Source organism: Protobothrops mucrosquamatus, unplaced genomic scaffold, assembly GCF_001527695.2.
Source record: "Protobothrops mucrosquamatus isolate PMUCROS unplaced genomic scaffold, P.Mucros_1.0 scaffold101, whole genome shotgun sequence".
In the NCBI taxonomy this organism is placed as follows: domain Eukaryota; kingdom Metazoa; phylum Chordata; class Lepidosauria; order Squamata; family Viperidae; genus Protobothrops; species Protobothrops mucrosquamatus.
The window spans coordinates 511,227-524,285 of record NW_015386474.1 but is presented as its reverse complement, the minus strand read 5'-3'; the positions used below and the strand labels follow the sequence as shown (position 1 = coordinate 524,285).

General features: G+C 37.9%; 3 protein-coding genes across 4 annotated transcripts in view; 1 reads left to right on the top strand and 2 right to left on the bottom strand.

Moving 5' to 3' along the window:
* Window positions 1-2,071, bottom strand: part of ALKBH1 (alkB homolog 1, histone H2A dioxygenase) — a 20,188-nt gene extending 18,117 nt beyond the window's left edge. The window contains exon 1 of the mRNA XM_015812613.1: window positions 1,946-2,071. Coding sequence (XP_015668099.1) covers window positions 1,946-2,062 — 117 coding nt within the window. The 5' untranslated portion in view covers window positions 2,063-2,071. The remainder of the gene's footprint in view (window positions 1-1,945) is intronic.
* SLIRP (SRA stem-loop interacting RNA binding protein) lies at window positions 2,067-8,825 on the top strand. Of its 2 annotated transcripts, XM_015812614.2 has the most exons (4): window positions 2,067-2,244; window positions 4,008-4,066; window positions 7,806-7,910; window positions 8,693-8,825. In XM_015812614.2, exons 1-4 carry the CDS (start codon window positions 2,172-2,174, stop codon window positions 8,729-8,731), a joined length of 276 nt encoding a protein of 91 aa, XP_015668100.1. In that variant the 5' UTR covers window positions 2,067-2,171; the 3' UTR covers window positions 8,732-8,825. The 2 variants fall into 2 exon arrangements, with proteins under 2 accessions (XP_015668100.1, XP_029139296.1); XM_029283463.1 differs by having other exon boundaries at window positions 7,806-8,825.
* SNW1 (SNW domain containing 1) overlaps window positions 7,930-13,059 on the bottom strand; it is a 16,001-nt gene continuing 10,871 nt past the window's right edge. Inside the window, exons 12-14 of the mRNA XM_015812612.1 lie at window positions 12,295-12,412; window positions 9,493-9,659; window positions 7,930-9,386 (exon numbers count right to left, since the gene is read on the bottom strand). Coding sequence (XP_015668098.1) covers window positions 9,188-9,386; window positions 9,493-9,659; window positions 12,295-12,412 — 484 coding nt within the window. The 3' untranslated portion in view covers window positions 7,930-9,187. The remainder of the gene's footprint in view (window positions 9,387-9,492; window positions 9,660-12,294; window positions 12,413-13,059) is intronic.

Sequence of the window (13,059 nt, the reverse complement as noted above, 5' to 3'; positions counted from 1 at the left end):
AGGAGCTTCCTGGAACATGGGAGGGACAGTGGTTTTAGGCGGTCCGGAAAGTTTATCGGATGATTAGGGAAGGGGCGTTGAGTGCGATAGGGGAGGGGGGAAATCTGCGTCGGAGGTAGGATATAAAAATGTGTCAAACAGCTCTTTAAGGTGTGGCTGAACTCCTGTGTGTGTTTCAGTCCACCAAGCCTTTGCAAATGCTTCTTTTGAAATAAAACTTTGTTGCTGGAATTCCAAGTGAGTTTGTTTGTTTTGGGATCTTGAGCCACGTTCCAAACAGGGGGATTTTTGGGAAGTCAGCCCCCCCCCCCCGAGAAAGAAATATTTTTGGAAATATTTAAAAGACAATATATTTTCCTAAAGGATTTTAAAGGTAGAAACCAACCCCACCCCCAAGTCTCTCTGTCCCAAACAGAAACCAAGTCTGCAAAATGCAGGTGATAATCTTGTCAGAAAGACTGGAGTCAGGAAACTGGGATTAGGAATCCCAAGAATCAACAATCCCTCACACCAAAAATCTAAGAGTCATCAGCCACAGCCCCAGGGAAGCAGGATATGACCTTTGGGACATCATAGGATTAACCCACCACCATCAGAATACCAGAAAGGCACACCCAGACTCAGGTCAGAATACTTGACACAGGAAAGACAAAACCTCAAACAGGAACAGGAAATAACTCCAAACAAAAGGCTCCAGAGGGTATAAAAACCCACTCCCTACATGTGCTCATTCTCCCTTTTCTTCCAGAGCCATCTTCCTGTCTGGCTCTCCTCTTCAGTAAACTGTAATCTTCTTCCTAAAGCAGTTGCCATGTTGTTTATCCCCAACCTGGACTGAACCTTGATGAAGACTTTTCCTTCAACAGTGTACATAATTTTACTCAGCTAACTAGTAGGATGCAAAGCTTTTTTCATATGGCATCATAGTTTCTACTGTATGTTACGCTCCTATACCATTTTTTTTTAGAATTGGTTACTGAACTTTTATCACCTGTCATTAGAAGTCAAAGATCATAAAAGGAAACACATCTTCCTTTTTGGTAAATTATGGTACAAGAATAGTATACAAGCCAATGTTTACAATGCAGTAATCTCTCTTCAGACTAAAAATATAAGAGCACAAGAATAAAACTAAATTATCTAAAGTGTACATTAAAACAAAGATTTGGTTCTGTTTGATCAGGGTAATATTCATGGTTTGTATTGTCCACCAGAAGGTTAAGATCCCAGCAATTCTTGCACGGAACGCGATCATTGTGTTATTTCATCCATTGTTACTCTAGTGGATTTTTACTCATTATTCATTTAGATTTCAAAATTTCATTTGCAATCTAGTTTCACAGAACAATGAGGTAGGTTGGACTGACAAGCAGCAACTGGCTCCAAATCACCAAGTTTCTGTAGTTGAGGATCGATTATAATCCGATCTTCCTACTCGTCTTAACCGATACGCCATACTACTTTAAAAAAAAATTATGCCGAGTTTTGAACCAGAGACATAACAGGCAAATGTTATCCGACCGGGATACTTTTAAACATCATTTATGTTAACTATAACATGATTTATCCTCAAGGCTGCCACTGTAACTAGTAAACAATGGTTTACGATTTAGCAGGTTCAAATACGGTCAATACTTTGCTTAATGCTGCAATGGGGGGGGAACTCTTAGAAACTGAGAACATGAGGTATCGACTAATTAGAATTGGCCAAGCAAGTCTTTTCGCGCAATAATGTTTCAGTGTCAAATAGACACCTTCCCCAGATTATTACTGCGAAGTCTTCACGCCGATATACACGCAATCCGCCGAATGACGAAAAACCTGCAGCACGTGCAGCGGAAACGGGGAGGGTCTCTCAAAAGGAAGACGTTCCTGGCGTCTTCCTGGCAGCAGAGACTGGCAGGATCCGCCCGGGCGAAGTGGTGGAGGGCTCCCTTTGGCTTACCTGCCGCCCGGCTGGCTTTGAGAAGTCAATCACCCCGGTAGGATCCGACCCCTCCCATCGCCGATAGAAACGAAAGAGGCGACGGAACGCATCTTCTTCCCTCGTGGCCGCCGCCATCTTAACTCAAGGCGTGACCTTGCACGCGCTCCGCCGAAGCAGCGGAAACTAGCTTCCCATTGGCTGGAAAGCGCCGCGGCCGGACAAAGTAGTCGTCCCTCGTTTTAAGATGGCAGTGAGGGGTGTTTCTCGGCGTGTCTTCGAGGTCTTTGTTAGGCGAATACCCTGGAACATGGAGGAAAGTGAGTGAGGGAAGATGCATTTTCTTATGATGGTTAACGGGGTAGTAAGGATTTCCCCTCGCTTGTGGTTTGAGTGTCTGAAGCTTTTGTTCCGCCAAAGGGTAGGGGTATATCTCCGAGACAGCTCTTAACTGGGCAGGGATTCCAATTTATTTCCTGTGAAGAGGCCGAAGCGGATTTTTCCTACCTTTCTATCCCAGCCGACGTCTTCTTTGTCAATTCTTTGCCAATTCCTCTTGCTTTGAGGAGATATCCCGGGTTTTGACTGCGATCGCTTGTCTTCTTATCGAGGTGCCAACTAGATGGCGCTAGTCAGGGGTGGATGAAGCTGATGAGCCCGTGTGGAAATTTTCAGTGTGGTCGTTTGTATACTGGGGCTATGTAGCGAAAATTAATAATAGTAATAATAATAAAAAGTTATTATTATTATTATTATTATTATTATTAGTAGTAGTAGTAGTAGTAAGAAGAAGAAGAAGAAGATAGCGAAAATTAATAATAGTAATAATAATAAAAAGTTATTATTATTATTATTATTATTAGTAGTAGTAGTAGTAGTAGTAGTAGGAAGAAGAAGAAGAAGATAGCGAAAATTAATAATAGTAATAATAATAAAAAGTGATTATTATTATTATTATTATTAGTAGTAGTAGTAGTAGGAAGGAGAAGGAGAAGGAACAACTAATCAAGGAGAAGAAACCTAGAACTAGAGAGAAATTTCCTAACAGTGAGAACGATTAACCAGTGGAACGATTTGCCTTCAGAATTTGTAGATGCTCCATCACTGGCGGCTTTTAAGAAGAAACTGGACAGTCATTTGTCTGGAATGATATAGGGTCTCCAGGTTGAGAAGGGGGTTGGACTAGAAGACCTCCAAGGTCTCTTCCAACTCTGTTATTCTGTTGTTTTTATTATGTTATTAATCGCCCTAAACAAATGAGTTCCTAATATTGTGTAGTTTCCTGTACAGATTGCAAGGTAGAAGGGAATTACTATAGTGTGCTTGTTTTGGTTTTATGTACACTAATTCTGGAATAAGTGGACATGATATACAGATTGGAACCTAGATATATCTAGAATAGACAACCAGTGTGCATAGTGATAGATCATTGTCTTGTATGAACCCAGAAGATCGGTTAGTTTCATTTTATTATGAGTAAATTGTGGTCTTGAGCAATGGGTTTCATTGTTAATTTGAATTTGAATCTATTTTTTCTTGTACTGACTGTTGATTATGTTTGCTTCTTTATAAAAAAAACAATACTTTTTGGCTTCATATATTACTGTATGCATAAAGGAGCAAAGAAATCCTTTCTCATTCAGGGACTATATTTAATCTGTGTTTCATTTAAATTAAAAGCTGTAATTTTAATCCTTTTTTATAATATTGATCAGAGAGCTATTAGGCTGGTTAAAAATTAATCAAATGTATAATTTTGTGAATGGTAGTTCGATCATATGTTTTGACCAATTGGAGGATGTGATTTCCCCAAAAGCTCATTGCCATTGCTATTTGCTGTGTTGTAGAACTTTTTGAAATTTGAAGCCAAACTTTTTGAGCAGCATCAAACAGTTACATTTAGTTACCCATTTCTGTCAAATGTCTGTAATGTATTATCATCTCAAGGGTTGTGAGAAATTTAGGGTGACTAGCCTTGCTCCTCAGAAAGTCATTTTCTAAGCCCACAATTGAGAAATTGGCTCTTAGAAATGTAGTGCATCAAATGATCTATACTTTACTGACCACCTGCCATTTTTTAAAGATGAACTACGAGAATATTTTACTCAATTTGGACCTGTGAAGAAATGCATCCTGCCATTTGTAAGTATCACGATCATTAAACGATTTATCCAGTGTAAACATATTCAAATTGTATTTGACCAATGGTATTGTAGGTAAATAAACAGATAAGAGGCATGATATTTATCAAGGTTTTCTGGCAGTTTTCTCTAACATGTTGTCTTTTAGGGCAGTGTTTCTTAAAGTGCCTCTCTGGTTCCTGAAATCAAAACTATTTGCAAACTTATGTTGAAAAATAATACGGTATTAAAATACCATCAAACAACTGTGAGAAGCGGTAACACCAGTGAATGTGTCAACTTTAATTTTTTTAATATAGTAAATATAAATAAATATAACCCATACAAACAAAATCTTTTTTGGAGTCCTCCATAGTTTTTAAAAATTGGAAGGGATCCTGAAAGAAAAAGTTTAAGAAAAGTGCTCTAGGTTATTATAAGTGGTGAAAAGTTTAGGAATTCTTTAAAACTGTCTTTAATCTTGCAATACTGTGATCTACAATGTGGTGCAAGCCGCATCTGTGGAATGAGGACATCAAGCAGTGTAACATATGAGTTTATTGAATACATTTGAGGCCACATTCACATTATTTAATAGAAAAGGTACATGAAATTTTAGATTTAATGAGTGGCAGCATCTCCTTTAGTATCAGTGACTCCAATCCCTCAGGATCCAAAAAGATCTTGACAAACGTGAACAGTGGGCCCTATCCAACAAAATGAGTTTCAATGTGGAGAAAAAGTTTTATATTTAGGTAGGAAAAATCAAAGATACAAGTACAGATTGGTCAAGACCTGGCTTAAAAACAGTAACTGTGAGAGGGACCTTGGAGTCCTAGTGGACAATCACTTAACCATGAGCCAGCAATGTGCAGCAGCCGCCAAAAAAGCCAATATAATCCTGAGTTGTATAAACAGAGGGATAGAATCGAGATTACACGAGGTATTAGTACCGCTTTATAAAACCCTAGTAAGACCACATCTGGAATACTGCAGCCAGTTTTGGTAACCATATCACCATATCCAAACAGATGTTTGGAAAAAATTCAGAGAAGAGCAACTAAGATGATCAAAGGACCGGAGACTAAAACATACGAACGGCTGCAGGACTTGGGTTTGGCTAGTTAAAGAAAAGAAGAAATAGGGGAGACATGATAGCAGTATTGCAGTATTTGAGGGGCTGCCCACAAAGAATAGGGGGTCACGTTATTTACCAAAGCACCAGAGGGCAGAACAAGAAACAATGGATGGAAACTGATCAAAGAGAGAAGCAACCTAGAATTAAGGAGAAACTTCCTGACAGTGAGGACAATTAACCAGTGGAACAGCTTGCCTCCAGAAATTGTAGGCGCTCCATCACTGGAGATTTTTAAGAAAAGGCTAGACAGTCACTTGTCTGAAATGGTATAGGTTCTCCTGCTTGAGCAGGGGGCTGGACTAGAAGAGCTCCAAGGTCCCTTCCAGCTCCTATTCTGTTCTGTTCTATTTTAAAGATATCTATTGTTCAGTGCTGCTCAGTAGTTTTGAAGATATTTTGACAATTCTTTTTTACACAATTTCTTCAGCTCGTTTATATTTTTGAATATATTAGCAGTTGCAAACTGAAGCCTCAAATTCCACTTTAATCTCACTGTCTACTAGACCATTCAGGCTCCTCTATCTAGTTTGCCAATGTGCTTTTGGGATAATAATGGTTTCCTTCGTATTCTCCCATGTACATCACTTTTATTCAATGTTTTCCTAACACACGAATAGTAATATTAGATAATTAAAAAGTGGCCTTTAATCCTTTGTCATTGCCATGTGAATGTTTGCAGTTTCCTAGTGTATTGCATGCCTTGCTTTTTAAGAGTGATTTTGGTAGCTGACAAAACGGAAAGCTTAGGAATGTTATTGCATTTTCGTACAATCTGTGTAATGGTGCAAACCAGAGACTTTGGCAATAGATCTATAGCCCTTTCTACCTTCATAAGTAGAGACGAGGTTTGTAGAGATCTTTTGGTCAGGTATTATTCACTACCATAAAGATGTATTAATAGCAAAGATTGGTAGTAACAACCAATTAGTTTAGTTTTATGGAGTGGATCCTTTGTGTTTCAATTGCATCTGACTTAAGAGACCTGATTAGTTAAATTTTCCAACAATCGGTGAAAATATTGGCTCAGTTTGTTCAGTAGACACGCTGGAGCATTTGTGCTGTTCATTTAACCAGAATTTCTTATCTGAATAATTCTTATTCAAGCATCGAGAAGATTGTAGGTCACAATGTTGCAAGCTTATGGATAAGGATTCACAAACTTTTCATCACTACTGTACTTTCCATAATTCTGAGCCTGCATAGTTTATTTTTTAGCCACTGTAGGGATTGTAGTTTCACATACTTGTAGAACACCAAATTGATGAAGCTAATGCAAGTAGATAAATAGATACCACTTCGGTGGGAAGGTATCAGTGTTCCATGAGCCTTGGCATATAATCATACTGTTCACATGATCCCAGAAATGTCTTCTGACAATGCTGGCTCCCTCAGCTAAAATGAGCATCACCCCCTAGAGCCGGATACAACTGGACAGTCATAATACTTTAAAACCTTTACTTTTATCTTTTTAGTTTAACATACTTGTAGGGCACGAATTGATGAGGCTAAATTATTAACTTCCCTATTTTCTTGGTAAACATTTTTGTATCTGGGGAGAAAAAAGTTATTTTTTATAAAGACAGGAAGCTTTGTGTAACGATAGTGATTCTTTGCTGTGGACGATTTCAGTTCTATTTTTTCAGGTTTTGAACTTAAATGTAAGGTATGAGATCCAGGACAAAATTACCATATAAAAATGTCCTTCTCTTCTTCTATGATCATACTGAGAATAATTCAAAGATAACTTTCCCTTTCTTTACCAGTCAATAAAAACTGTTCACTATCAAGAATGCAATCCTAATGTTTTAATGGGTTATCTTATTTTTACTGGAATGATTTTGTCGTTATTATAACTAAGGTGTTCTGGAATTAGAAATGCATAAAAATATTTTGTACAGAATCTTATGTTTCATTGTACAAAATAAAGCATATTCATTTATGATACACATACTGTTGTAAAGCTGACATCTTTAGCTTTTAGTGAAATGTGCCTTGTTTGCCTTTCCTAGCTGATTGTAGACACGGTTTAGTCATCCTTGAGTAATTTGACTTCCACTGATTAATAGGATGAGTGCACATTTGTTCTAAACTCCCCCATAATTAATAGGACTTGGTATGTAATTTCAGGTATTGTGCTGCAAATTATGCATTTTTAACATTTTAAAAAAAGATTAACAATTATATTATTACTATAAGCAATATAGAATCTCTGGAAGTGGAGTAGCACATATACCAACATATATAAATTTGAGTAAACAGTCAAATACATCTTATTGCCTAACTAACATTTTAAAATCCTTTATTATTAACATTGTGTGATCATACACAAACCTATTCAAAAGTATGCAGAATTGAATTGGGGGTTACTTGCCAAAAATGCATATACTTTAGTTTTCTGTATCCAACAAATACAAGAAAAATTAAATATCAATACCATTCTCTCTAAAACTATTATTCCATGAAACAGGTTTTATCAAATTTGTTGTTGCGTATTGGAAAATGGTTTCTAGTTTACCTAACAGATAATATAAGTTTGAATACAAACTCTTAAGCAGTAACTAACCATGAATAGAGTTTCCAAATATAAAAGAGGATCAACTAATGTATTCTCTTTAATGTTCAGAATGTACAAACAGGATTCCATAAAGGTTTTGGCTGGATTGGATTTGCTACAGAAGAAAGTCGCAATAACGCTTTGTTGAAAGATCATACTTTTGAAGGGTCACAGGTAATTTCAGTTCTTTTAAGATATATCAGGTACCTCTCTTTATTTCAAAGAAAGCTTCATTAGTCTGTTATTTATACACATTTAAGAAAACCCAGTTTCTACAGTTAAGAAGTAACAGTTAAATGCAGGATATACAAAGCATTTTGGGTGTGGACTGTCCATGGTAGAATCAAAATGTACATTCTGAGATGGCAGACAGCAAGGAAAAGAGAAAGCCAACAATGATAAAAGGCAACAGCAAAGGGAAGGAAGACATTGGGACAATTGGTAGAAAGAACTGGCATGCTGGCTGGAGCATAGACATTGTTATGCTTGAATTCATGTAAGGTTGTTGCAACAACCAAAGGAGAAGAAGAGGCTGGGGCTTCAATGATAAGAGGAAGGAACATGTAGGTGTGATAAAAGGAAAAGAGGAACAGAATGTAGCGGCCTGCCTCTACTTGTCCTGCAAGACAATCCATAATTTGTTTTGGCTAAAACCTACAACAAAGCAACTCCAAATGTTGGGATAATCTACCCAGAATAGGTCTTATAATGGTGTTTTTTCTGCGCATGGGACAAGATAAACGTTCCATATCATGCACATCTCTAATTAAAGGTACACTGCTAAAGGGATAGCTTGTTCAATGTGTATCCACATCTGAAAGGTATACAGTAGTAATCTGCATACATAATGCAGACTATATTCTTTAACAGTGGAAATATTAATATAGTCCAGATATTTATTTTGGTTACAAAAATTGAAAATGTGTATTGAGTTATTTTTTTGTATTATCTTTCAGCTTGAAGTTAAACGTCAAGAAGACAAAACAGTCAGATGAAATACTTGCTAATACAAATTAAAAGGAAGGAGCCTTTATTTAATTGCTGTGTAAAGAAATTAAAATAAACTTTGGTATGTATATATTCATCTTAGTTAATTGAGTGCAGCTGCTCCTTTAAGGTTAAATGGAACTGGATAGTTACATCAGAGCAAATCAATTAGTACTCTTCCCTTTTTTCAAGTACAATACATAGCAGAAACAGACACAATTATATACAAGAGAATTTATCTGGAATAACATTTTAAAGTAAAGAATAAATCACTCCTGCGTTAAAACAAAGGATGAACATACTTAGAAACCAAGATACAGAACCTATGTTATTCAGCAGTCTGCTTTTTCTTTTCTCTATTCCATAGGGAAATGTTGCCTTTGAACACTCTTGGTACATTATTTTCAGCACAGAGCTAGTTAAAGCTCTGAATTCAGTCTCTGGCCAGAGAGAAAATCAGTTTTTTACTCTTTCCTTCTCTTTTTGCCTTCATGATCGTGTTCTTTAGGACGGTTGCTATCAGAAGGTCTTTTAGAGCCCCCGTGCTGTTTTGCCTCCTCCAGAAATTTGTCTAGACCAAAAGGATCTTCCTCAAATTGAACTGGTCCTTCTCTTCCTCTTTGTCTACGATCTGAGCCAGAAAATTCCTTATCAGGAACAAACCTGCAAGAGGAAAAAAAAGAAATAAGTAATATATTTCTTGTAAAAATCCAATCACTGAGGTTCACATTAATTTCCCTACCTGTTAGGTTCACATTAATTTCCCTACCTGTTAGTAGTTTTTATTCTTGATTCCAAATCATCACCATACACGTCCTTATCCACATTTTTACTTGGTCTGTATATATTTTGAGCCATGTCTTTACCACTTCTCCAGGGCTGATCGTAGACATTATAAATTTCATCTTCTCCTCCTGCAAAGCCACTGTCCATGCCCTGTCAAATATAGGAATAATTCACACAGTTAGGATAACAAGAAACAAATTCCAGAAATGAGTCATCTCAAAAAACAATAATTATATTGACCCACCAACTGGACAAACCACTATTATTAAAAGTTAAATTGGAGAACTATGAAGTCTTTAAAGCTACAATATGACAAGCCTTCCTTTTTTTCACTGTTTCAATCACTTTTGCCTCTTAAAGTGGCTATGAAAAAAAGCTAGAACGTAAAAAGAATGCAAGATGTGGATGAAGGAGAGAAGCTTAATTTCAGTGAAGTTTTTGCCAAGGTTCCCTGCGACATTTTCATTGTCAACTCTTGATATTTGGACAGTCCTATAGAAAAGGGAATCTCAAATGGCTGGCATATCACACTTAGGAAGTCAGCAGTAAGGACTTTACATTGTTGGAGAGCAGTAACCAAAATGGTTCCAATGCCAAGGGTAAAAGTTTGAGATTACAATCTAATCTGGGCAGATTGAAGGACAGCCAAGGGGAACCAAATGTTTTAACATAAGGTATTTAGTAGAAAAAAAATGTAGGGAATTATGGCTTGGAGACGCTACATTTGAGAAGAGCTTGGGTACAGTCATTTACAACAACTGAATATGAATCCACAGTGAGACAGTTACTAGAATTGCTAATGTGGCTCTAGGTTGCATTAGAAAAAAATTTGAAGTCTTTCTAGCATTGATGAGTCCATTTCCAGAAGGACATGAACAAATGAGAAAAAGTACAGAGGAGGACATAATAACTGTTCAAGTATATAAATGTAAACTGTGGGGAAGGTAACCAAAAACTATTTCAAGGCCATAGAAACACATAGATCACAAGTAATGGTCAGAAGTGACAGCCAACTAGATTTCATTAACATATACAGATAGTCCTCACTTATCAACCACTTGTTCAGCAACTGCTGAAGTTATGACAGCTGAAAAAGGTCAATGTTGTAGCTTGGTTATGTGATCACAATTCAAGCAGTTGTCAACTGGTGTGTATTTACAATAATTGTAGCATCCTGCAGTCACATCATTTGTGAGCTTCACCGCCAGCTTCTAATATGTCAACCCCTTTCCTGCTTTTGATGTGTAGAAGAGCAAACGGAAAAGGGACTCTCTTGAAGTCCCTCTCCAATTTCTGTTTTGAGGGGGTGGGAGAAGATAGCCGAGCAAAGGAGATTTCCTACATGAATCACTTGCTCTCTTCTCCACCAGCAGAGAGATTGGAGACAAAAAGATTTGACAAAAATAATCTGTTTGCGTAGAGCTGGCATGTCCAACCCATAGCTTGTGAGCAGCATGCAGCTCTGGACAGCTAGTAATGTGGCCTCACAAGATCATAAACTTTTAATGTGATTTATATACATTAACAATGTTATATATTTTATATGCTGCCCAAGACAATTCCTCTTCACTGAGGCCCAGGAAAGTCAAAAGATTGGATACCCATGGCACAGTCTGTGGCTCTCATGCTGTAGTGTGATTGCATTACTTTCAATGTGCAGAGAACAGTAAGCAGGCACTCCAGCATTCCAGGGGATGTGGGAGTGGTTATGCAGTCTGGATTCCCAGAAGGGAGGGAGTGCATTCGGGAGGAACAAGAGAAGTCAGCATGGATAGTTTAAGAGAAAAAGGGTGAAGATGGCTTCTCCCTAGTAGTTCCAGAGTACGTGTGTTATTGGGGGGTGGGAGGGATGGGGAGCAGTAGCATGCTTTACTTTGACATGATTCTGTCCTTAGGTGACGAACAAATAAAGAAATCTGCTTCAAAGAATTACAACCTTTCTTTCCTGTTTTCTGGAGCCTGATAGGTTAAAGCTGAAGGTGTAAAATTAATTAATCTTGTCTCTTTCAAAACGGTCACATGATTTCCCTTAGCAGACACTTCACTTAGCAGTGGAGTTACCAGTTCCAGCTAGGATAATTAAGCAGGCACTACTTGTGTTCCCTTTCAACCATGTTCTAGAATGGGGCCATCCCGACGCAGTGTGTGCTTTCATACGAACCTTTTGCTTTTTTGTTTCAATAGTACGTCATGGGCATTCCTTCATTATAGAAACAACATCCAAAACTTAGTTTTTCCCATGTCCACAGTATATTTTACAATAGTTCTTGACTTCTGACCATTTGTATAATGACCATTATGATGGTGCTGAAAAAAGTGACTTGTGGCCTGTCCTTGCATTTATGACCACTGCAGCATCTCCAATCACGTGATCAAAATTCAAATGCCAGGCAACTGGCATGTGTTTACAACACTTATTGCATCTTGGGTCATGTGATCACAATTTGAGACCGTTACAGAGAAAGCTAGATTCATTTAATGACTATAATTCACTTAATGACCATGATTCACTTAACAAATACAGCAAAAAAAGTTTCTATCTCAGTTTTGATCATAAATTGAGGACTACCAGTGAAGGTGTAATTATCAAAACTGGAAATGTTCATTTATATATTCACATATTATCCAATTCTGCCTATACTAACCAGGATTTAAGCACAGGCTCAACAACAAATTAAGAATTAAATGTAAGATGCTCCGTATACCGGCGGCCCTTTTAAAAAAATATTCATATTCTTTATCAGATAGAGAAATTGATGTTCCATGTACTCATGGAATTCCTTACCTTAGTTTGGTTGAACAGCCTCTGATCATACTGAATTTCACTGGATGTCCGAGGATTAGGAACGCCCAATGCGATGACTTCACTAATATCTCTGTTCTCATTCCTCTGTAGTTTTGATCTGAATTTAACAGTATTGCATCTCTGTCAATTATTAACACTTAGCCACTTATTAAAATTATTAGCCGCACTTTAATTTAAAAAATTAGATTGAAATTTGCCTGGTAAATATGAAGGATGAAAATGAAGGAAAATGTATAGGATACAACATAGAAGTTTTATGTTCAGAATGAACTTTAGTCCTGCTCTTTGGATAAAACATCACAGGTTTTATATCAAGATGTTGATTCTAAAATTTATATCTTATGATATATTGCAATGCTCTCTACATGGGGCTCCCCTTGAGGTGCACCCGGAGGCTCCAGCTAGTTCAGAATGCGGCTGCGCGGGGGATTTTGGGGGCCTCTAGATGCTCCCATGTAACACCTCTCCTGCGCGAGCTGCACTGGCTGCCGGTGGCCTTCCGGGTGCGCTTCAAGGTGTTAGTAACAACTTTTAAAGCACTCCACGGCAATGGACCTAGGTATTTGCAAGACCGCCTCCTACCAAACACCTCCCTTCGACCAGTCCGCTCCCACAGAGAGGGCCTTCTTAGAGTGCCGTCGGCCAGACAATGCCGGCTGGCGACCCCCAGGGGGAGAGCCTTCTCTGTGGCAGCTCCTGCCCTCTGGAATGACCTACCCCCCGACCTACGTACAGTTGCGGACC